Source organism: Podarcis melisellensis, assembly GCF_964234715.1.
Source record: "Podarcis melisellensis genome assembly, chromosome: 10".
NCBI lineage: Eukaryota > Metazoa > Chordata > Lepidosauria > Squamata > Lacertidae > Podarcis > Podarcis melisellensis.
In genome coordinates, this window is record NC_138542.1 from 41378369 (window position 1) to 41403792 (window position 25424).

The 25424-nt window shown below is 38.7% G+C and overlaps 1 protein-coding gene and 1 long non-coding RNA gene across 3 annotated transcripts in view; one reads left to right on the forward strand and one right to left on the reverse strand.

Annotated features, from left to right (window-relative positions):
- The window catches only part of CFAP54 (cilia and flagella associated protein 54), a 116439-nt gene that overhangs the window by 88370 nt on the left and 2645 nt on the right, over positions 1-25424 (forward strand). For both annotated transcript variants that reach the window (XM_081928506.1, XM_081928507.1), the window contains 20 exons: positions 778-831; positions 2438-2654; positions 3729-3820; positions 4898-5067; positions 5854-5950; positions 6245-6395; positions 7161-7318; positions 8190-8375; positions 10003-10129; positions 10881-11036; positions 11275-11383; positions 12107-12218; positions 13416-13508; positions 17303-17444; positions 18898-19080; positions 19942-20150; positions 20476-20658; positions 21284-21390; positions 21948-22101; positions 24400-24477. In XM_081928506.1, coding sequence (XP_081784632.1) covers positions 778-831; positions 2438-2654; positions 3729-3820; positions 4898-5067; positions 5854-5950; positions 6245-6395; positions 7161-7318; positions 8190-8375; positions 10003-10129; positions 10881-11036; positions 11275-11383; positions 12107-12218; positions 13416-13508; positions 17303-17444; positions 18898-19080; positions 19942-20150; positions 20476-20658; positions 21284-21390; positions 21948-22101; positions 24400-24477 — 2778 coding nt within the window. The remainder of the gene's footprint in view (positions 1-777; positions 832-2437; positions 2655-3728; positions 3821-4897; positions 5068-5853; positions 5951-6244; positions 6396-7160; positions 7319-8189; positions 8376-10002; positions 10130-10880; positions 11037-11274; positions 11384-12106; positions 12219-13415; positions 13509-17302; positions 17445-18897; positions 19081-19941; positions 20151-20475; positions 20659-21283; positions 21391-21947; positions 22102-24399; positions 24478-25424) is intronic.
- Positions 1-25424, reverse strand: part of LOC309379406 — a 356632-nt gene that overhangs the window by 66270 nt on the left and 264938 nt on the right. The window lies entirely within an intron of this gene.

Genomic DNA, 25424 nt, shown 5'->3' on the forward strand with positions numbered 1-25424 from the left:
AATAATGATGTGATTGCTAAGCATAGTTGTGAATAGGTGTGTGTCAGTCTGTTCTTTTTCTATGGTTTATTACTGTAGATCATGTCATGAGTAAAGGTTGGCATAACTTAATATGAAATAGATCACCATTATGATCTTTCTTGACCCTGATACTAGTCTTATCGCAAACATGTCCTAAAAGGCATGGAGGAGACATCCTGAACTCCTAATACTTTCTTGTAAAGATCAGCACTTGTAATCTAGTTACCAGTAAACCTCCTATTAAAGAATGGTTGCCACACAGACAAATAGTAAGACAAATCAGTTTAGTCATTGCTCACTAGGATTATAGTCCTTCAACTTTTAATTAAGCAGAATAAACAAAATGGAAAATAGGAAACCCTAGGAAGAGACAATAGATTTATTGGAATTACAGGAATTGCTCATCTCAAAAAAAACCCTCCCTTCTCCATTAGAATGTATTGACTAGAATTAGTACAGAACCCCTAGATTTTCAGTAGTTAGTTAGCTCTCCAATTTACATCATGGGATGCTGGAACCAATGGGATGGGCAATGTTCTCGTCACGTGATGCTAGGCAGGAGCAAAGACTTTTGGGAAGTAGTCTTGATTCCCTCAGTTTTTTCCTCCTGCCTAACGCAGCAGTCTGTTCTTCCCTGCTCTCCCCTTTTTGTCAGATGTCTAGCTTGTACTTAAAGAAAGTATTTTCTGCTTTTCCTTTGCGGTGTTTTTTGTGTTCCCTTTGATTCCTCTGTTGCCTTAATATTTATATATATAGGTCTCTGCGAGTTTTGATTCATCACAACCACTCCTGACAAATACAAATCTACAGGTAAGAAGATGGTTGTGTATCTGATTCATACGCCAGGCTGAGACTCAACTTGAATTGGTACACATTCAGTTTTTTACTTTGTTACTTCAGCAGATAATATGGAAAGGAAAGTATGTTCTAACACAAGATGCAGTGATTGCCACCAACTTGGATGGTGTATTTATTTATTCAATTTCTGTGCCACTCTTTGTCCCCGTCGGGACGAAGCACCATTACAAAACGCTTCAAAATATCATGAAGACAATAGATCTAAAGCACAACTGTTATAAATATTAAAGTCTTAACACTCAAAAATATTGGGTCCCTGGGGAATGAATAAGTTTAACTGAAGTCTAAAGGCCAGCAATAAAGGGGGACTAGATAAATTGATGGAGCGCCAGGTAGTATAGCTTCTAGTCGTGACGGCTATATTGCCTCTAGTATCAATTGGCATATTTCTAAATAACAGTTGCTGGAGATCATGATTGGGAGAGTGGTGCTGTGTTTGTGGGTTTCCCAAAGACATAGTGAACAAAGAACACTGTCTTAGATAGACTTGATCCTGCAGAGCTTTTATGCTCTAAATCTGCAATCCTAAATCCACTTACCTGGGAGTAAGCCCCATTGAATTCAGTGGGACTTAACCTTTGAGTAGACATGGTTAGGATTGCAGCCTAAGCTGTTGAGGACAATTTATTTAGCCCAGGGAGTTGGATATATCCTGGCCAAGCTGTTTGGGAGTGAATCCTCCTTGGAATGGCATCACCACTCTCACTTACCTGTGCACCTTGAATCTTTCCAGTGCTAAATGAGAGGGCATCCTAGAATCATATACAATGTAGCAGAATGGCACAGTCAAGCTGGATTTGAAATTTGCGAAGGGGTGCTTCCTTCTTTCTGGGCATCTTTACACTCAGGCTACCTGCCAGTTTACTGCCACCTTGGTTGGTTAAGAGGATACTTCAGAGACTTCTGTATTGCTACACAAAACACTAGAGAGTACTGTCATTTTGTGTAGGTCATGAGTGCAACTTTTCATGCTGCTGTCACTATGAGGTTCTGCATTTGACTCAGTGGGTTCCATGCATCACAGAGGCTTCTGGGTTTGCATCTTCCCCCCCTTGTACATCGCAGTGTTGCACCACGTGTTGCAAGTTGCATCACATGTTGCAAGTTTCCATTGACAACTTCTGAATTGGAAGTCATACCACACCAAATTACAGTTAGGGGGTTGATTATAAGATTGTTGCAGCTTAAGAATCCTCAGTATAATTCAAGAGGGAGATACCAAGTTTAGAATTTGTCAAGTAACTGGCTAAATGCCACTTTAATATTGTGGACGTTCAGTTTGTCACTAGTGCATAGTTATGTCCCTGTAGGAGAGTTACATATTTAACAATGTTGATATCTGTATAGTAAGTACATTATAGTAGGACTGCTCGCACTTCAACACCTGGGAGTCACCATAATGTAGTTTGGTTCAGTAGTAGTTGCAGTTTTTATTTGATTTTTTGTATGACTTTGTTAGGTTTAAATTTTGCTTCTGAGTAAGGTTGCCATGAAATTAAGTTTTAGAAAAATGAAGCATGTCTGTATATTTTTATGATATTTCCTTTTTATTTCAAAGGCATTAGAAGATGTATTTAACAGGCCTGTACATTCAGCCTGGGCTGAAGAATGTGAACCAAGAATCATGGATAACTTAATGTTAGTCAAAATGCACCTTATTATTTGCCTCTCTGCAACATTAAACTGTGTTCCTGAAAAAGTGACAAGAACAGTGTATAGTATGGACAGTGAAATCTTAAGAAAGGCAGGCAGAAACACTGATGCTTTCCAGAAAGGTACTGGCAAACAATAAAGCCCACGCTCTCTCTCTCTGAATTTTATTTTCACTCATTTAAGGTTTAAAAGCTTATAATGTTTGTGTAATGATTTTATTACCTTGCTTAGTATAATATTTCTTCTTACTAGAAAATATTTTGTTTAAAAAGTGCATGTACTGCTAAAGTCTATAAAAGGACCTAAATGTGCTTATCTTTGGCTGGTCATACTTTTTCCCATTTTAAAGTGTTTATAATTAAAGTTTCAACTTTATTTGAATTCTTCTACATGTTATCTCCTGTAATGCTGGCAGAATGTACGGGCTTTAAGCTCATACCTATAGGAATTAAGAAAAAACACCTCAAAGAGTGGTGTACTGCCTTCCCACCCAACACAACCCAGAACAAAGAGGAAAAGCAGTTTCCCGCCAGTGCTTCTGTCTTCTGCATCAGAATCCATCAGAAGTGTTCAGCGCCGCTTAAAATAACCTGGGCCAGCTTATCAAGTGTTGTGATTTCTGATTCTTCCATGAAAAAGAGTGAACTGTGTGACTCTGATCACCCTAAAAATGAATAACCTTTTAGATGACATCTCCTGCCTCTGCTAGGAAGAACAATGACTAAATTCACAAAAAATATAGGCTTGGATCCATTTACCTCAGGGTCATAAATCTCCAGAGGTTATATTAACAAGTTCTTTGCAAATACCAAGGGAGTAGTCTCCCACTTTCCAGGGAATTGGACAAAGCATATTTTAATGCTTCAGAACAAGTATCAGACACTCAACAGAGTGATATCCATTTGATAGTATTTCTGCTTCACAAATAAATCTGGGATATGGGTGGGGAGCTCATTTTAGATTTGAAAGGCCTAAAATAATCCATCAGATTTCAGTCCTCTTCCCCCTATTTTTTTGAAAGTCACCAACAGTCAACAAGCAAATTACATGGCACTAATAATAGCCCATACATTCTAGAGTTGCACAGGAGATAACGCAAAAAGAACAACTCACAGGCGAGCACCCGGCTGCTTTCTGTGCTACTTTGTTTTGTTTAATTGCTTCAAATTTGACAGTGTATTTTATTCCTTGCAAAGGTTTTGTCCCTGGACCCGAAAAGCGAGACAGAAGTTTTATGATTTTGGAACTTGAAAAAAACAAAGAGATCTTAAATATGGCTGTGCTAAAGGTAACAGTGTTGTTTTAAATGTGAACATATATATCCACATTTACACATACTTTGGCCAGTGCTCCAGTTTCTCAGTTGGTGGGCATGGCAGAGGATTTCTGTGCATGTTATGTGGACTGGTATTGGGTGGTGCTTCCCTTGGGAGGGGTGCTGGGTGTTGGGTCTGGCTTCTCCTGCAGCTTTGGAGCTGCCCGGTTAGTCAGTTGCCTGCCAGTCACGTCCTGGCACCCCTAAATTTGGGCTAGTTCTGAGGTAAGGGTATATGTTAGAGCTTTAGACAGAGAGATGTTGGCTCTGTGCAAGAAATTCAAGCCATGCCTTCAAAGAAAGAATTGGGAACACACTCTTAAGTGCACTCCTGATTTTTTGCAGCCGAATGTTGGCACTTTGAGAATTAGGTTCCTTTTTCTGTCACTCTGTAGTGTGACAGGAAAAGGTGCCAAATTAAAAAAACAAACTAACAATGAGTTTGGGCTGCAGAGAAAGAATCAGGAACATATTTAGCAACACCACTCATTCTCTGGTCGAATTCAGTTCCTCACCTCTGCTATAGGCTCTCAGCTGGCAGATCTTCAGTATACTCTGAATTAATGTAGATCAAGGCTGAAATATATTTTTATTTCGTTCCACTTCTTCAAGACAAAATCCCATATAAAACCACAACCAAAACTGGCTCCCAGGCAATGGACTGGGAGCTGGTGACTAGAACTTAATATCTGATGATAGATCTCATGCATTTTTGTGATATGTATTCAATTATAACCTACTAAAGATAAAATACAAAGTAAGAAATAATTATTTACTCCCTGTCTGTCAGCATTGGCTACTGTGGCCTACAAATGTGTGCAAAGTATAGGACAATTGTGTTTAAAGAATCAAATGTATAACTAGTCAGTACAACGGTTAATAATATTCAAGCATTTTAATGGTTGTCTAGGATTCAAATATATATCCTAAATATTGTATCAGAAGCATTCCAAGATTGTGGATTCCAATGTAGAGTAGGCAGTAAGATTTTTCACGAACTTCTTATTAGTTCTTTGTAAACTGTTCAGTAATGGTGATTTATTATTTTAGGGAATTTTATTGGCAGAAGCTGAAGAAAGGATTAATTCAGTTCTCGAAATCATACAAAATAAATATGGCACATTGCTTTATGAGTGTTCAGCTTCAGAATTGGAGACTGTCATTGAAGCTAAGCTTCAGCTTGCAGCTATTGCTCAGCAAAGACTTCAAACAGCATTCAGGTAAAAAAAATAATCAGCAGCACATTTGTTATTTCCACTTCTTTTTTAAAAAAATTCTAGTGGAAAAACAGTGTCATTATGTTAACATTTTTTTTTAAAGAAAAGCTGACTTTATCCAAAATTGGACAGTGGTCTGGAAATGCTTGCTTTCAAGAAAAGTTGAGACCATTGGCCCGCACACATACTGTGCTGGTTATAATCTGTGCTGATAAGTGGGCAGTTTGGTATCCATGTGCCTCGCTCATGGCTGGGTGGAGAAGGGGTGGATTTAGGAGGTAACAAGATGCTGCCACACAGTCACATTGAGTTAAAGCATTACAGACCTAGGTGTTGGTACTGTCATGGTCCAGGAGCCAGGAGCCACCTCCAGAATACGTTCCAGTCATGACAAAAAAGTACACTATATGACTATGCCCTAGAACAGTTGGTCATGGAACTGACCTGAGGGGCAATGATCCTGCACTTAATCTATAGTAGCACTCAGGATCTGGTGATGATGAACCGATTGTTGATGTACTGATTGTGAACAGTGACCAAAATGCTATCAAATTCAACTTTTAAAATTTATTTTATTAAATTTCTCTCAGCCCTCCCCCTAAAGAACCCAGGGTGGCAAACAACAAAGCAGCAAAATGTTAGCTATTTCTGTTAAAAACTCCTGTGGTTTATACTATGTTTCCCCATGAATACAAACAAAATTGATGGCAGCTGATGTGGGTACCAGAACTACTGCTTTAAAATAGGAAATACTTCTTAAATGTTTAATGATATGTTTGCTTATCACAGTGCTGCTTTGGCCTTTTCTGCAATAAAACTTCTTCAAGATGCAACAATTTTCAAGAAATCACTTGATTCAATTAAAAAACCAGAGAGAAAAATAGAGGTATGTGTCAAAATATCTTGACAAGTTTATGATGATAAGGCACACAGAGCTAAAAAAATAAAAGTGCCTTAAAGTTATAGCCAACTCTGGAAAGCATATGTGACCCTTTTAGATTAATACATGTCTATTGTGTATTGCAACCCATTTAACTAGAAGCAGAACAATTGTTTTCATAAATAACTCAATATATGTACTAGATTACTTTACATTTTTCTGCACATTAATGATATATTATTTTACAATAGAAGAATTGAGCAATGCACCCAGTTAGTTTATTTCCCCCATGTCTTTTAGATAAATGGTGATATAATTTATGTTGAAGATTCCAATCTGCTTCACAATGTAACAGCACGAAAACATATGAATATACATATATGGCTGAGATGTCGTTTGGCATTAGTGACTGCAATGACAGCACAGGCACGAGGCATTGAAACTATGAAAGGTAGTATTTGACCTTAAAACTACTGTTAAGTTGTTGGGGTGTTGGGTGTATGCTCTGTGGAAGCTCAGTCAAGTGGTTCAGCTAACCACAGAAAAGAGAATCTCTTCACAAATTCTTCACTCGAATCTACAGTTCCACCAGATAGCCTTCAACAATTTCTGCAATCTCCTACTGCAACCCATTTAGCATGCTGTAACCTGAGCCCTTTTTATACACAGTTATTTGCCAAATCTGCCCAGTAACACAGATAAGAGAGTCACAGGATGCCTGCAGCTGCATTCTGCGGAATGAATCGTCTGCTGACTCATGGAGAATTAACTGCATTCCTTAACATAATTCACCAATATGTTTTGTCCTACTAGCCCTAACACTTTTACTGTGATTATTACATCGATCAAAAAGGTTTTTCCTACTTAGGTAGCACTCAACTCCAGCTGCATCTTGCATGCACTGTATATAAAGCTGCATTACTAAAAGCAGATGTGGCCTTCCTTTTAGTACATTTTAGTACAATCAGGCAGCACTACATCTGCGCTAAATCACTATAGTGAAGGCAATGCAATGCTCACAGGATCTTGATCATGTTTGTCAATATCTTTGAGTAAAAAAAAAAAGATGCTAATATGCATGCTTGAAATGTTATATTATTAACATATTAAATGTTCCATTATTATTTGTCAATATTATGATAATTGAAAATTGTATGTGCTGCTGTTTGGGAAAATAATGTGTGTACTGATGGAGGTGCATTTCTGCTTATTTGAGAAAATGAATTGAAGGAGTGCTCAAGTCTGATTGGTGAGGTACAAATGGAAGCGGAGGAATTCAATGATGTTGAGACACTTGCCGAAATTACAATGCAAGCTGTTATGCTTGGCCTGCAAGAAGGAAAACCAGTGGCTGACATTAAGTGTTGTTTACAGGTTTGGACTCAAAACTGATTTGTGAACTCTTTCCCAGTAAAATTGGTGTAAAAAACATTAATTCTGACACAATTCATGGATTTATTTTAGCTAAGTGTCTTAATATAAAGTGTGGTGTCCAACTAATTGTTATTCAGAATAGACCCATTGAAAGTAATAAACATGACTAAGTTAGATCCATTGAATTTTTTGTTTTATTTTTTGCATTTTTCCATTCCATGCATTTGTTTCCTTTGCTGTGTCATTCTAGTTTTTCTTATCACCTCTTTTAAACATCTAATACAACATCTAATAGGGACACGGGTGGCACTGTGGGTTAAACCACAGAGCCTAGGACTTGACGATCAGAAGGTTGGCGGTTCGAATCCCCGCGACGGGGTGAGCTCCCGTTGCTCGGTCCCTGCTCCTGTCAACCTAGCAGTTTGAAAGCATGCCAAAGTGCAAGTAGATAAATAGGTACCGCTCCAGCGGGAAGGTAAACGGCGTTTCCGTGCACTGCTCTGGTTCTCCAGAAGCGGCTTAGTCATGCTGGCCGCATGACCTGGAAGCTGCATGCCGGCTCCCTTGGCCAATAAAGCGAGATGAGCGCTGCAACCCCAGAGTCTGCCACAACTGGACCTAATGGTCAGGGGTCCCTTTACCTTTTACAACATCTAATAGAATAGTAGGTACCTATTACAACCATAAAACATCTCTAGTCATGTCCCATCATATGAAGACTTCCCAGCTTGTCTTTCCTTGACATCCTAGATTTTTATTTAATTTTGCTGCATCTCCTTGGTTTGTGATTCCTCCGCCTTTTGAAAAACATTTGAGAAACACTCCGCTAGACCGTAACTGCACATGAATGTATTCTGTTATGTTTTTATAGAATGTAATCAGGTTACTTGAAGAAAAGACTCTGATTTCTCCACCAGCTTCTTTAACACTAGTGCAGAGTATGCTTCTGCTGACTGACATAATGAAAACACAAGCAGGGGAGGATTCAGATAACCAGACGTCTAAAACTGATCAAATGGATGTATTAATTATGGCACACACAATTGTTGTCCAACAGGTGAGTGCATTCTGATGATTTAATGCTAATTTAAATTTGTCATAGAGTTTACTGTCGTCTTATGGTGTAAAGGTATACACAAGTCCATGCAATATGAAAAGACCATGCTGAAGTTCTAGGGGTGAAAACAACAACTCCAGCTGTCTTTAGTGCCACACTATTTGTGATATTAAATGTGAGGTGGGTGTTGGTTATTCAGTGGCATCAGAGGGAATTTAACTCTCAGTGTGAGAGGGAATTTCTTTCTTCCCTTGCTATAGTTCTGAGGAAAATCCCAATGAAGGATTTCCTCTTTCCTAATGAAAATACTAGATTCATTAGGATGCAGTAGGTGAGAAATGAGTTAAATTTCTACACCATGCATGCACATTAGATACAAGATGCATTTAGTGCCAGGTGTAGCTTGGCTCTTAAAATGTGTTCATGTAGGAAGCAATGTCAAATGCCATGGGGCAAAGAATGGAGTCAATTTTGACTCGGCTCCCTGGGATTTAAAAGGCTCAGTTTAGATGAGAGAAGGCTACTATTGGTATGAATCCAACATTTTTGGATCCCAGCTGTTCCCTTCAGAATGCAGGCTTGCAGTCATTGCTCATCAGCTGATAGCCAGTGAGTTCAAGCCTGTTGGATTGGCTGTGTCACTGAGCTTCCAGTGGGAAAGCAGGCATGAAGTCACTGTCAACTGATGGGTGGTGACATCAAGCTTGCTGATCAGCAACACTTCAAAGCACCAGCCAGGACTCTTTGCAAGCCCTGTGAGATCCCAACAATCTTCATTTCACATCATTGTCCAGTTTGTTGCATAGGATTCTCCACCCTGACTTAAATCCGTATTCCTTTACTAGCTTACAATGAACTGTCATGGACTGGCTGGATGCAGAAGAGTAGTGGGGGGTGCCAGCTGTGGAATCCCCAAGGGAAGAAGACTCAGAGTCAGGGGACTGGTGGTGGGATGGCAATGAGTGGTCAGAGGGGAAAGAGGGAGGAGAATGGGAGGAGGAGGTGTCGGAAGCTGAAGAAGTAACAGGGTTTAGAGAGCAGGAAGAGTCTGTGGCAGAGAGCAGTCTAGAATCAGAGGCAGAAGTGGGGGCTGGAAAGGAGGGGGGCTAGGAGGCAGAGATGAGGCAGGCTGCTGAAGAAGCAAGGGGGTCTCCCTCTCCTGGTGCAACCAGCTCCCCTCCCACCTGGTTTCCTAGAACCAGAAGAAGTATGAAGAGGGTGGAGCAAAGAAAGGCAAGATGATGAAGTCACAGATTGCTTGGGAAGAACGTGGTGGAGGAGGAGACTTGGGGAACTGTGGGAAGGTGGAGACCTTCAATCCTCACAACTGCCTCTTTGGGGCAAGATCTACTGGGGAGAGTTGCTGTGCTCACTAGGCCTGGCCTCCTGAGCTGTCTTTTTCTTTGAATAAAGAATTAACTTCTCTGATGCTGTGTGAGTTACTGCTGACCTGCTCCCGACACCCATTCCTGACATGAATGGAGCATTTGCTCCAGCACCACAATCCTTAGTAACTCTGAAATCTCTGAATGCAAAAGACCTAATAACAGTGACAATTGCAGGGATCTGTTTGTATAAGAGTAATGGGATTAGCAAATTTTCATTACTAAATCACACTTTTCAACAGTTATATGTTTTGGGGCAATTACTTGAAAAACCTACAGCAGATCCTACACTGACAACTCTACTGGAGCCTTTGAAAAACATATACCTGCCACATATCAGATTACTGGCAAAAGTCAAACTGAGAATTGGTAAGGAAATTTAAGTGTCCTACAAAACATGTTATTATTTATAAAGCACGTCTGATATCCAGGTACTGCAATATATTTCAGTTATGTTATTGGCAACTTTAAATACATAAATATTTTTTGCTGGAATCTGTAATGGAAAGATACTAAAAATAGAAATTGTAAAGCAACAGTTTAAACTATAGTATTGTTGGCTATACTGAAATGAGTAATGTTTATGTTGGCTGTCACAGTTTAGTCTAGGACAGGCTTCCTCAACTTTGGCCCTCCAGTGTTTTTGGCCTACAACTCCCATGATCCCTAGCTAGCAAGATCAGTGGTCAGGGATCATGGGAATTGTAGTCTCAAAACATCTGGAAGGCTAAGGTTGAGGAATCCTGGTCTAGGATGTCTAGGATTACTGCTCTTCAAATGAGAAATTGTAGTAAGGTTTTTTGGTTTGTTGTCATCTAAATATTGCATTTACTATAACTTGCCTTTTTCAGCTGCCTTGCATATGCTCACATATAGAACTATAAATATATCTGCAGTCAATTTAGTGCTAATGTGAGATATCTCAAAATATTGAGATATATAGTGACATTCACAGCATGTTTAATTTTTGTTGTCAGCTACTCGGACATAATTTTTTGGCTCTTAATTTTTTAAAAAAGAAAAGGGAATGTATTTTATTTTTCACAATATTTGATTTTTGTTCTTCCTTGGGTAACACTTTCTTGCAAGTATTTATTGATTTCTGTTTCTTGATTTCTAGCGCATACATTGACTCTAGAATTATCTTGCATGTCTAAACCACAATCTGAGTTCCAATGGGTAAAAGCCCTCCGGCATACAGAAACAGCACTGGATCTATGTGCTGCTTCAGTGAGACGAGAGTTTGATCTGGAAGCAGAACTTCTTTTTCGGAAAGGTACGATAATATGCAGCTCATATCCCCACAGTACAGTATTCCCATGCCTGTGTCGCGTACATTGTACATAGGGGCCTTAGAGGGCATTATATTGTTCTTTTTTTAAAGAAAGAAAAAATAGGTGTGCCCCCCCCCCCCCCGGATATCTTCATATGCCGCCTGGTTGCAAAACATTGCTACTGAGCATTTTCTGCATTAGCTTGTCAGATTAATTTGTGTGTCTCTTTTTTCTATTTAGGGAAGATAGAACGACAAATTGATTGTATGGGTGTTAATAAATCAACAGTAGCTGTTGAGAGTTTGCTGGATGCCATAAAGTTAAGTCTTGGTAGTTACCAAAATTTTGGGTAAGCAGCTGTTCAAATACTTTTACCTGTGTGTTTTGAATTGGTGTTTTCATTGTCCTTTTCTAGTAAAATAAAGGCTAACAGATACCCTGCCCCCCCTTACTTAGAAGCCAGGCCTCTTATTTATTTTACAAAATTTATATACCACTTGATTGTAGGAAAAAACCCTTGAAGTGGATTCAGTACTTACCCCAAGTAAGGATGCCTAGGACGGATGCCCTTTTTCTACAGCGCAACTTGTAAATTGTGTTCTAATCTACATCTTGAAGTGCTCGGCATGCTATGTGCAAATCCTAAGGAAGGTTTATTCATGAACTAAATGGAATGTAAGGTTTCTTGGATGTAAGGGTGTTTACACACAGAGGCTTAAAGTGGATTTCATGCACCACAGGTGTGCATGTTTGTTTGCTTGTGTCATCCATGTGCCACTGTTCTCATCCAAGAGGCAGTCCTCACTTGCCCTCCATTTAATTTGGATTTTCCTAATCCACTGATAATGTGGTAAAGGAAAAAAAAAATCCAGTTTAAGATTGCATTTAGTGTAGTGTGGCTACATTGAGGTGCATTGTGGGAGTGTTTCCCCTGCATTGTGGTGACATGCAAAATGTCATGCCCCGGCTTCCATTTGCTTGTTGTCAGAGCACAAACTAGCCACTTTGTTTCTATAACGATTTGTGTAAAGTTATGTTACAAGCTTCGTGGGCTTGTTTGTTTGCTTTGCAGATTGATAAGAAAATCATACATGGAGGTAGCATTGCTTTATTTTTATTTAATTACAAACAAGGAGGAATCTCCAACTTCTGGTTCACTGAAGGGAAGAACATTTAAACCAAGGGTATGTACCATTTGTCTTCGACTAAAGGCATGTGCATACAGCAGCTTTAGTTCACAAAAAAATGCCTGAACATGGCCACTGACAGCGCTCTAACCATATCAAAGTAAGTCCTACTGAATTTAATGAGGCTTGTTCCCAGATAAGTGGGGATAGATCAAGCTTTTTCTTTTGCATGAATTTGTCAAACATTTATTCCCAATGAACTATGACAGCTATGTTGACCCCTGCAATCTCTTGCTTGTCTTGTGGAGTTTAGCAATCAGATCTATTGAATCACTACGTCCAAACCCCAATGAAGTACTTTTGTAGTTATACTAGTCCTTTATTATAACAACTGTTTCTTAATTGTGGTAAAAAACAGTCTCAAAAACAATGAAAGACTGTTTAAATTCCTGAACACTGAAGGACCTCTCCCATTTTGGACCCCCAGTAATTTTCCATAAATTAAGCAACTAAGTCAAATGTTTCAGCTTTGATTCTCTGTAGCTATGCAGAGAATTTAGAAGTGTTGTAGTTTTATCATATGGGAACAACCACCTTTGTTTTTTATCTTCATTCATTTTAGCCTTCTTGTTGTCATGTTTTTCTGAACAAAGAAACTGATAGCGTCTTCTTTGAGCATATATCACTCCTATCTCCCCTTTTTTCTCACTGTCACCACAAAAGAAATAACTGGATTATAAAGTACTGTAATACTTCTATTCTTCAGGTGCACATGTTTAGACCTGACATGTCATTTACTCTACCTGCTTGTCTTTTTTTTAATGCACAAATTTTAAGGGGGCAAGGGTATTAGAGGAAATGCCAGGAGGTGTAGCTTTTCATGCAAACAGAAATTCCCTCTTCTTCACAATTATTAATGATGCAGGAGTTCTGTCCTCTTTTGCATGTAGCTGCTGTACCAAGTTTATACCTCCAAAACAAGCCATCAGAATAGCTATTTCATTCAAGATAGAGAGATTTCAGTGTAAGATCTTATATCCACTTGCCAGGGAGTAATTCTCATTGCACTCATTGGGGTTTACTTTGGAGTCAACATGCATAGGACAGCACCATAAAGAAATAAGAATTATTTTTTCTTCATGACGTTCCAGAAGTTTTTACAGTATATTGTGTTGTTTAAAAATGCTTTCCCATAATATATTGATTTCCCTCCCCCAACCCCCCCCCCTAAATTTGAACGTGTGTTAAATTTAGGCTGTCAGCAGACATCGTGTTAGTTCGGAGGAAATTACAGCCCTGGAAATGTACAGGGTGCAGGCCTGGATTGCAATACGAGCTGCTGCACAGGTTTGGGGCTTATTTCTGTAATCTTACTTATATTTCTTTAATAATTATTACTTTGTTTTTTTTTTTTATAAATATTTTATTAGGTTTTTAATAAACAAATTTCCACTTTCAAATACATACTTCCATGAATCCAATGGACTTCCCCCATCTCCCGAGCACTGCATTCCCTGTGTAACCAAAACCTCAGCAATTTGTTGACTTGTTTTGTACATAACAATATATCTTCCATTTTATCGTGTTATCTGATGTAAACATTTCGATACAATTGCATTAATTTTTAATTTCCACACAATAAAAATATTTCGTTACCTCACTTCTGTCTTATAGTGTCTTATTTATCAATTCAGGAATTTGCCGATACTGAAGCTATACCTTCCTAGAAAGGAGCATTTTTTAACATTCATACAACTTATAATGCTTTTTCAAATAGTCCTTAAAATTTTTCCAAACTTCCTCCGTTTCTTCTTCTCCCGAGTCTCGAATTCTGCCAGTCATTTCAGCCAACTCCATATAGTCCATCAGCTGCGTCTGCCATTCTTCCAATGTGGGTAGATTTTGTGTCTTCCAGTGCTTTGCCAACAGAATCCTCGCTGCTGTAGTAGCGTACATAAAGAAAATTCTATCTTTCTTGACCATCCTCTGGTCTACCATGCCCAGAAGGAAGGCCTCCGGTTTCTTAGGTAAGGTGAATCTCAGCACCTTTTTTAGTTCATTATGTATCATTTCCCAGAAGGCCTTCACTTTCGGGCAGGTCCACCAGAGGTGTAAAAATGTCCCTTCCTCTTCCTTACATTTCCAGCATTTATTATCAGACAGGTGATATATCTTTGCAAGCTTGACTGGGGTCATGTACCACCGGTATATCATTTTCATAATGTTTTCCTTCAAGGCAGTACATGCCGTGAATTTCATTCCGGTGTTCCATAACCTTTCCCAGTCTTCAAACATAATGTTATGCCCCAAGTCCTGTGCCCACTTTATCATAGAGGATTTGACAATCTCATCCTGTGTGTTCCATTTAAGCAGCAAGTTATACATTCTCGAAATTAGCTTGGATTTTGGCTCAAGCAACTCTGTTTCTAGTTTCGATTTTTCCTCCTGAAAACCCACTTTTTTGTCTGCTTTAAAAACTTCCTGGATTTGAGCATAATGCAACCAATCTCGCACCTTGTTTTTTAACTTTTCCATACTCTGTAACCTCCATTTATCTCCAATTTTTTCAATTATTTCCCAATATTTAGGCCAGTGGGCCTCCATATTGAGTCTTTTACGTGCTTTGGCCTCCATCGGTGAGAGCCACCTCGGAGTTTTACTCTCCAATAAGTCTTTATATTTTGACCAGACCATGAAAATTGCCCTTCTGACAATATGGTTTTTGAACAATTTATGAACTTTAACCTTGTCATACCACAAATATGCATGCCACCCAAAAGCATTATCAAATCCCTCCAGGTCAAGGACATCGGTGTTCTCCAATAGGATCCAATCCTTCAACCAGCAGAGGGCTGCAGCTTCGTAATATAACCTCAAGTCCGGCAGGGCAAACCCCCCTCTTTCTTTCGCATCTGTTAGTATTTTAAACTTTATTCGGGGCTTTTTGCCCTGCCAGACAAATTTAGATAAATCCCTCTGCCATTTTCCAAAACATTCCACCTTATCCACGATCTGGAGGGACTGAAACAAAAATAGCATTTTCGGCAATACATTCATCTTTATAGCAGCTATTCTGCCCAACAAGGAAAGTTTTAATCTTGACCATGTTTCCAGATCTCTTTTTATCTCTGACCAACATTTCTCATAGTTGTCCTTAAATAAATTCAAATTTTTGGAGGTCAAGTGCACCCCTAGGTACTTTACTTTTTTAACCACATTTAGTTCTGTTTCTTTTCTGAACTCCTCTATTTCAGTAGTTGTCAAGTTTTTTGCTAAAACTTTAGTTTTTTGTTTATTCAGCTTGAATCCCGCCACCCGACCAAAATCAGAAATTAATTCTAACGCTCTTTTAGTACTAGAGGCTGGCTCCTGTAATGTTAATACCAAGTCGTCTGCAAAAGCTTTCAGTTTATATTGTTTCTCTCCGACCACAATTCCCTGTGTCAACCGGTCGTTTCTAATCATGTTCAGTAGCACCTCCAGGACTGAAATAAACAGCAGAGGAGATAGAGGGCACCCCTGTCGTGTCCCTTTTTCAATTTTAAACTCCTCTGTCACCACGTTGTTTACTATCAATTTGGCCTTTTGTTCTGAATAAATTGCTTCTATTCCATTTTCAAACCCCCGCCCTACTCCCATCCTTTCCAAATTTTTCTTCATAAACAGCCAAGAAATGTTGTCAAAGGCCTTCTCCGCATCAATAAAAATCAACACCACTCTTGTGTTTAAATTAATCTGTAAAAACTCCAAAATGTCAATGATGTTTCTTGTGTTGTCAAATAAATGCCTACCAGGGAGAAAGCCTGCTTGGTCCTTATGAATAACTTCATTTAAGACTTTCTTAAACCTACTTGCCAAAATGTCTGCAAAAATTTTATAATCCACATTTAGGAGTGAGATAGGACGGTAGTTTTTAAGTTGAGTTTTTTCAGATTCTAGTTTTGGGATCAACGTGATGAAGGCTTCTTTCCACGTTTCCGGTGCCTTCCTCCCCTCCATAATCTGGTTGCAAACTTCCAGCAATGGTTGTGTCAATGAGTCCTTCAGTACCTTATAATATTTGGAAGTAAGCCCATCAGGTCCCGGAGATTTGCCCAGTTGGAGGTTCTGAATGGCGCATTCAATTTCTTGGGTTGTAATATTACAGTTCAGGGTTGCTCTCATTTCCTGGGGTATTTTTTGTAATCCATTAGTTATAACAAATTGGTCCACCTCTGAGCTTTTTATTACTTTGACCTCCTGCAGAGAAAAAACCAAACAATCTACAGTTTACATTATAGGAAGGAAGAATGATAGGGTGATGATGACAACACTTAACAATTTTCCTCTGTTCTTTCTATATTAGCCAATATCTTTTGTATTTTTGGGAAATGGCAAAAACATGAGCAAGAGCAACAATTAATTTCAGTAATATGACCATGAATGCTGATTTCAAATTGTAATTATAAATGAGTGAGGGGACTTCAATTTTTAAGTATCTCATGGCTTCTTGGGAGGGAGGATAAATGTGACTGAGTTCAGTTTAAAGGTGGATCTCCTTAACTCATAGTGATTCCCCAAAATTTGCCCTCTTCTGAATTTGGAAATGCAGCCAAGCAATGAGTAGCAAAATGAACACATACTAAGGTAAAGTGCATATAAAAATCAATTTATTCATGAAAATAACAGGGAACCCAGAAGCAGTTATTTCCCATACCTAGAATGCCATAAGACTCTGGCAGTAATGGAAATAGTCGTTGGCAGATTAATACACTGTATGGGCCTAGATTGAGAGGTTTTATTCTCGTGCAAATGCACCTAGGAGGTTAAAGGCAGTAAAGAAGGAACAAAATTACCCTACAGTTGCATTGCTTGCTTTTGGTTAAGTGCCTTATATGTATGCACGCCTGTCTGTCATGTAGTTAGGCACCTGTGTGATGTAGGTCGATAGGTCTTGATTCGAAATTGCTTGTATAATAATTAAATTATCAGTGACAGTGATATAGCATAAGTCAAAATAACATAGAACATTTCTACAGCCATTTATATTATATATTATATATATTGTGTATTTGCTTTTACTGCTAATTTTCTGATTTACAGTTTTAAAGCTAGTACATATTACAATGAGTTAAATCTGATCAAATACATCTTGATTCTAGGTCAGTGAAGCTATTCTGACTTCACAGCAATTAATTGGAAAGAAGCCTGTTAAATTGTATAACATGAGACAGAGAGCTCAAGAAAACATGCCGGAATTTGCTCTGCTGGACCTCAGTTCTTCCTACAAGGACTTTTTGTCTGGTATTTGTCTGTTAGCCTTGTGTTATTCTACAGAATGTATGTTATTGAGTGACTGAAAAAAGCCATACGAAGATGGCAAATTTGGCAGGTGTATTTTTAAAATATCTACTTTCACATATACCACAAGAACAGCACCTGCACAAAAAAGGATCACCATACTCCATAAGACATTAAGTACGAGTTATCATACAAAAGTGAGGTACAAATGCCAAAATAAATAGCAGAACTATTTCTCTCTCTCCCTGTAGATGAGCACACAGTCATCACACCAGGCTGCTGCAAAATGTCTCTCCAACCTGCTCCCTCTGTTCAATCAGGGACCAAGCAGAGGAGGCAGGCTGGATAGTAATATGGGAGTCAGTGTCCCAGAATGGGCAGGGGTGTTTCCTGTGTGCATGCTATGTGGCAACATGGTACTGTTAAGCCAAGCGATAGTCAATAAACTCACCACCCGTATCTCAGGTTGTGAGGTATAGAGTACTATGTGGCAGTGAAGTGTCAAGGTGTGTAATGTGTAAACCAGTGCCTAGCTAAAGATAGTATGCATCAGCTACTGCTGAGTGCTTTTGAGCCTCTTTTGCCCTAATCTGTGATTGATGAATTCATAAATTAGCACCTTTTAGCTCTATTTCTGGTTTCTGCTGCAGTTAGGAGGAGGAATAAAACAATCACAGTATAGGGGTTGAAATGAACACACAGCTGAGTAGAGTTTGACACAGAGAGAGCATGATCAAACAAGTGTCTGTTCCAAGACATATGCAGAGTGGATTAAAGTAATCATCTGAAACATAGATTACCAAATCACTTATTACAAGGGAAAGCAAAAAGTTCTCAGGGTCATTAGCCAATGGAAGAAAATTAATTAGGGGTTTCATTATGTTTTGATGCATTCCTACAGGTAATAAACTGGCCCGTACAAATCCCTCATTGGTTTAGGAGTGCTATTACATTGCACACTGTAGTAATTAATGGATCATCAAACTTCAGAAAAGATCTAAAGTACAATGGGTAGATAATATAAATAAAACAAAGCAAATGAGAAATTTTCCAATTTTCAACTGGTTTAAAATATGGGATTGTTATAAGAGGCTACTAAGACCAAATATTTCACCACTTAAAATTGGTATTTGACTTTGAAATTGATATTGATCATGGTGTCAAAATGTGAAGGGAAACCAGATCCCCCCCCATATATCTTTGTATTGAAGTATTTAGAGGATTTTTTGTTCCATGCACACTGATTGCCCTGTTATTAATTAAGTAATAATCAACAATAAACCCACAATAACTAGAAATGTCTTGATGGGGCTCCATTGTCTTACAGTTGGTTTCAATTTATTTTATGCTAAACTGTGCACAATGTGCAACTTAAAAAACAGCAACTAATTGATGTCAGGTGTTTTGTGTATATTATTGAGAGCTGGAATTGTGTAACATGTATTTTGCTTTCCAGAAGGATATGACGTTTGCTACAAAGTTCCCGTGATGACTTTGCCACATGAAGATAGAGCAGAAAGTGATGGAGCTGAAAGCGCTCCTCTTGAAGACGTTCAGTGCAAATTGAAGATACCCTGGGTCCATGTAATTCGCTACAATACTTACTTAACCAGACACTTGAACTTGAGCCCCATGCTTGGTAGGAAATATTTCTTTTTAGGAAGACTATTGTCTTAGATATTGTGTTGTGCACAGACAACTGTTTTTCTGGAATTATTTCCGTATTGGTTTAACCATAGTATTTTAAAAAAATATTTATATTTTATTGGAAAATTTTCAGTGGAACAATAAAGTGAAAGAAAAAGGCACTTATAATACAATGCAATATGTAGCTATATAAGTAATGCTATTATTCCAATGAGTATACAATTGCTTTTACCTTAGTATTGACTGTCACCCTACATCCATCTCTTGAATATTATACAGTGTAATGGTGGGAGGGGCATCTCGGTCTATCCCTGATGTAGACACTACTGAAGTAGGTGGACCAATGGTCTCAATCAGGGTAAGGCAGCTTCTTACGTTCCTATAAGAAAAAGTAGGCCCGGTCCCACCCCAAACATGAGTATTCTTAAAATGCCTGGAGTGTGGAACAGTTCCCTGATCAAAGGTCCCGGAAAGCCTGGTGCCTAGCCTGCCAGTAACCATATTAATTTCGTAACAGATCTATATGACAAACTTTTTTACTGGAGTTAGTACGAACTAGTGATATCTGAAATGTCCTGGTTCAGAAAACAATGAATAGTAGTAGCAGTGGTGGTTGCTGCATATAACAGTATGGATTTTTGAGACATACAGAAATGAACAATGGCTTGCTTGTTTGACATCATTTGGTCCACAGCTTAAGAAAGAAAATGATGCAGAGTGGAGAAATGATTATTGCAGAGAGATAAAAATCATACTATGAATAATAAGATCATGATTCGTTTGTTTAGTGTTTATAATGTGTGTGTATTATGAATTGGAGTAGAAATAGTCATGAATTATCTTCTCGTCACAGCTGTTCCAAAAGCAGGTGCGGGCTTATTTGCTAAAGAAGATGTGCTGTTCACTTCAGTGTTTGACACAACAGTTACCCTGCGCTTAGCAGAATTGCATTCATTCTTAAAAATCTATCTGCTTATATATTCTGGCTGCTGCCTTCAAGAACCTCCAAAACAGCTATATGGTTTTGAAAAACCTTGCTATAGTATGACTGTGCTTGGAAAGGTAATTTGTTAATAGTACTTAAAATATATTTTTAAGCATTTACTTTCTGTATTTATGGCCCCTTCCTACGAAATATTAAAGACGTCTTACAATCAAAATAATACAGAATAATAAAAACCATGAGTGATTACCAACATTAGTGATACTCAGAAAAGGCCCATTCATTTTCCTGCCATGAGGAAAGCTCTTCAGAAATCAGACATATTGTGGAATTTTTGCTTGGCTTCTTCTGAGTAAACAAATGTGTATGGTTTTTCAAACAAGTTTTATATTGGGAGGAAAACTTGAACAAAGATAAACTTATGCTTAATTATTATAATTTTAGTCACTCTCAGGAGCACTGTTACCAAAAAGACAAACATCATGGAAATTACCTGCCAGCCTTGCTTGTAGCTCTGAGATGGACATTCATTCAGACAACAAGGCAACCAGTACTCCCATCAGGGAACTCTGTGTGCAGTGGTACCTTCCATCTTTGGAAAGGTCATTGAAAGAAGGGGAAACTATGGTAAGATTACAAAATTGGTGCTCTCTTTGAACTTAAAGCATGAACTCCTTACATGGAGTAAAGTAAGGCTGTGGGTTGTGCCTGATGCTGCATTCCTTTATAATTAAATCAAACACTGAATGATTTAGAATAAAAATATAAAAAGCTAAACCATTTTAAGTAAATGTGGGATTCTTTAATTTATCTCATTCCCTTGGTTAAGGATTGGTCTCCTGCTGAATTAGTTATATAGTAAACCCAACACAAGAAAATACTTCTAGCAGACTGTTGAAGTAAATCAAACTGTTCACACTCTCACAAGGATCCAAAGGCCTATGTAGAAAGGTGTGTCTTAAGCAACCTACAGAACTAAAGTAGAGAAGATGTTTGATGCAGGGGGCTTCATAAGTTAGATAAGATTTTCTACATTCTGTTATTCAGCCAGAAGTATAGCAAAGCAATCTGTTGGGTGGAGAATAAGGTACCAATTCTACAAATACATTTTCTTTAGTTTTTAGCTTACAAACATATAGTGTGTCCATCTATGGACTAATCTAAATGGCATTTCTACAAGGATAATACACATCTAATCGAGGTGTTATTTCTATACCTATTTCTATTATATATCTTTCCTTCCTTTGTGTAGGTTTTGTTTGTCTATGCTTATAATACAAAAGCAGTCAAAATTACCAACATCAAGTCTTTCAATTCAGCCAATGTGTACTGTGGTTATTTGTGGATCCCACTGAACAGGTAACTTAATGTATTAATTTTGCTGCATGTTGTATTGTATGCGAAAGAACATGGTTTTGTGCATGCTCTGGGTAGTTTGTGTTAAAATATTGCCTTCCACTTATTCTCCTCCATGCCTTCTAGATTGTTTGTCACCATCTCTCTCTCTCCCCCCCTCCCCATTTCTGTCAACCAGTGCCATACAAAAACACTGCTATAATTATGCATAAAGGGAAGCAAAGAAAACCATCTTAGTAAAGAATTTATTTTTATTACCCAATGAAGTATATTTTACTTTGTATGTATACAGTACAGTGGTACTTCGGGTTACAGACGCTTCAGGTTTCAGACTCTGCTAACCCAGAAATAGGACCTTGGGGTAAGAACTTTGCTTCAGGATGAGAACAGAAATCATGTGGCGGCGGCAGCGGGAGGCCCCATTAGCTCAAGTGGTACCTCAGGTTAAGAACAGTTTCAGGTTAAGAATGGACCTCCAGAACGAATTAAGTTCTTAACCCGAGGTACAACTGTATTGATAGTGCAATTGTATTGTGTTAACATTTTTTTCTTTTTTTTAGTGTTATTGCTGTACGTGAAAAGCTGTCTGATCTTAAGCTACAAATTGAAATGTTAATGCAAACTGTGAAGACTTCTCAATTAGAAAGTGAAACAGAGAGACATTCAAGTTCAGCGAAAACTGTGGCAAAGGTGCCACTTGATGAAAAAACCAGGGTATATAAAAATTGATAATTCAGGAAGCACTCCTACAACAATCAATGAGTGTGGCATTTATTTGTATTTTGTGATGCTGTGAAGTTATGAAATTGCACATGGCAATTGCAATAACTTCCATTCACTACAAGGCAGAATTAACCTTTCTTACCATACATTTTAACCATCTTCCATTTGCTTCTTCCTTTTCTGTAGGGGAATTGCTAAAACATATAATACAGGCAATATGCTACGTTTCCAAATTCCCCCATACTTGGGAGTAACCCTGATGTGAGCACTATGTTTTAAGAGACCATTATGACTAAACAACAACAACAATTCTTTCTGACAAAGGCAGCTAAACTAATGATTGTTAGAAAGCAACATAGTTGCTGAAAACTACTTCAAAAGAGGTTGCTCCTAAGATGCTTGCCCTATTCAGAGTAAAATTACATGTAACATTAAAGGCATGCCTGCCTCACATGCTTTGGAATACCCATATTTTTTCTTTATAAAAAGCATCTGTCTGCTCCCTGATCTTGATAAGAACTGTGATGTGGGGAGGGGACATTCTGACTGTCTTCCAGAGGGCATTCCACATCCTTTGGGATGGTGCCTCTTACTGGAACTTCTACTCATTTTCTTATCCGATGGATCCTTATTTCATTAGAAGCCTTTGGTGATATACTTTAGACACATCCACACCAAATATTTTAAGCACATGGCTTCCCCCAGCGAATCCTGGGTACTGGTGCCCACCAGATTACTCCTGTCTGCGTGCTTGTTGTGTTGAAATGGTAAAAGAACACTTAAAAGTTTAGTGAGGCAGAACTTACCTTTGCAGAATGCTAATCCTCTAGACATTATTGGGATAGCACCTCCCACTGGAACTCATAGGCAGAGCCAAACAATCTGCCATTGTCAGATCAGTTCCTGGTGCAACTAGACTTCTCCACAACCCTTTCCCTCCGCAGGAGCTTATGGGAAATGGTTTTTAATTTTTTTGTCAGCCATAATTCTTAGACTTTTTGTTAGCAAAACCATATTCAGTTTTGTTTAAAAAAATCGAGAGAGACAAGTCTAGAAATTTCCTTGTGATCTGTTTGCGATAACATCAGTGGAGTGAAGTGTTGCCAGTACAGTTGTTGCATGATGAATGCCAAGGAAAAAGTAGACATTTATTTTCAAAGTAGGAGACATTTATCATGTGACACTTTTTCTTCAATATCTATTTTAATAAATGATTAATGATGCATGTGGTGGCATTTTACCTGATGGATATTGTGACAGCACAGACAACAAGTCACTGCTTATTGAAAAGCTGTTTTTTGAGTAGCTTGGATAACAAATATTTCAACCAATCATATAGTGTAGTAGGTCTAAATGGCAGATAGCACTGCTTTTAAAGGACCATTTTGATTTTTTTATGGAGTGTCACACATGTTTTCACCCATAACTAAATAATCCTAGTATCTGGATAGGATGCACTAAGAATTTGGCTGGTGATTTGATACTGAAGCAGTGTAACCATAGGGCTCTTCAGACTGTGTTCCAGTCAACTATGTCCATGCAAATATTTGGGACTGAGTTGCCAGATTATATGTACAATCCTTTAAATATAAGTTGATGATTCCACAGCAACATTTAGATTTCACAGTCTAACTTGCATTTTGCCATAATTTGGATCTGGTCAGTGACCCATGTAGTCCAACATCCTGGTCTTACAATACCTATTGTATGCCCATAGGAATCCCGCAAGCAGGGCCTGAGCACAACAGCACTATTGGGCCTTTGCCTAATTAAACCTTCTGTGGTGGCCTTTTAAACTGTTTCTGTGGGGTTATTGTTTGGGAGAGCAACTATACCATGCTCCCTGGCATGAATTGATGGCAGTGGAGCATGAGGTTTGCGGTTTGCCTTCCAATTCAGTTTGGGAGGCAGAGAATAATCACAGACTTTTGCTCTTCAGCTGAAAATGATTTCACTCAGCATGGTGAGGAGACCATTTATAGCAAAAGATGGGCCCTGCCAGGCCTCTCCTGGTTTGTTTCTGTTATTCTGCTTGAAAAGAGGAAAGTTTGCTTCCCCGTCTAGGTTTTTCTGCTGTTCCTGTTGAATACTTAAAAAGTCCATGAGGCTTTTTTCAACTATTCAACAGGACATCAGATAAACCCAGTGTTTTTCAGCATTAGCCTTCCATGATGGTGACTGTGTTTTGTACATAATTACAGTATATGAAAAATAAGAATCTACCAAATATAATAGATTAAATGCATACAATATAATAATATTTATATTCCCCCACTTTGCTACAATTAGGAAATGGTCAAACAGTGTTTCTCTGAAATAAGAGCCTTGTTGTCTGTTGACCCGCATGAGCCACCACCACTCACAGAGGTATGTTGTTCAGATTTCTTTTGAAAAGCATCTTCCACATATTTTTTTCCACTGGTATCAGTTTTTATGAATACATATGGTCACATTCAAATTCAGTTTGCTTCTGCCTTTGTTCGGTGCAACCAGATCACCATTTGCTCCCATTCTTTGCTCTCTCCTCAGGTCTTTTTGTATAGTTACATTGTGTTGTCCCTTCTTACCTTGTTTTTCCTCCCTTGTTACTTGCTCCCTCTGCTATGTTGGTCCATGAGCCCTTTCTCATTTCTTTCTCTCTTCATCTTTTCCTGCTAAAATTCAGAGCCTTCCCTAGGTGGGAAGTAGATAGCCGGGAAAGACTTGGTGGCAAGCTTTTATTACTTTTGTTTTCTGCACTGGGGTGGGAGATTGCAGGGAAGCCCCTTTCTCTACTGGTAAGGCACATGCTGCCTCAGATTGCTTCACTTTTTCTTCCTCTTGAACAGCTACCACCCTTGGCCATTTTTTATCGCTCCGGCTCACCTGAGAGTCAGTGTATTGCATCACACTTTGCATGCACATGGCACAATGCTCTCAATGGTGGATTTCATGCCTGCTTCAGCCTCCCTTGTGCCTTTTCACCCCACTGGCCACAAACCCTCATCTAAATGGCACCATTTGGACACCACATTTGGACTGGAGCCTCCAGTAAAAACCACAAGTCCCCGCAACAGCACGACTTATCTAAAGAGACTAGAAGGGCTCGATATATGAGAGAAACTACTGCCTCAGACCCCAATCAGGATAGGGGCCCCATTGGACATGTAAGGTCAGAGCATAGAGCAGGCACAAGTCCTTAATGGCTTCTCAGCATGCCTCAGGTCACACTGTTAGTCCCTCGGTGTTTTTTTTCCTTGAAAAATGGGTGCTGGTACTCACCATGAAGTTGTTACAGTAAGTGCCACACTTTTTAACAACAACAAAAAAGAGGT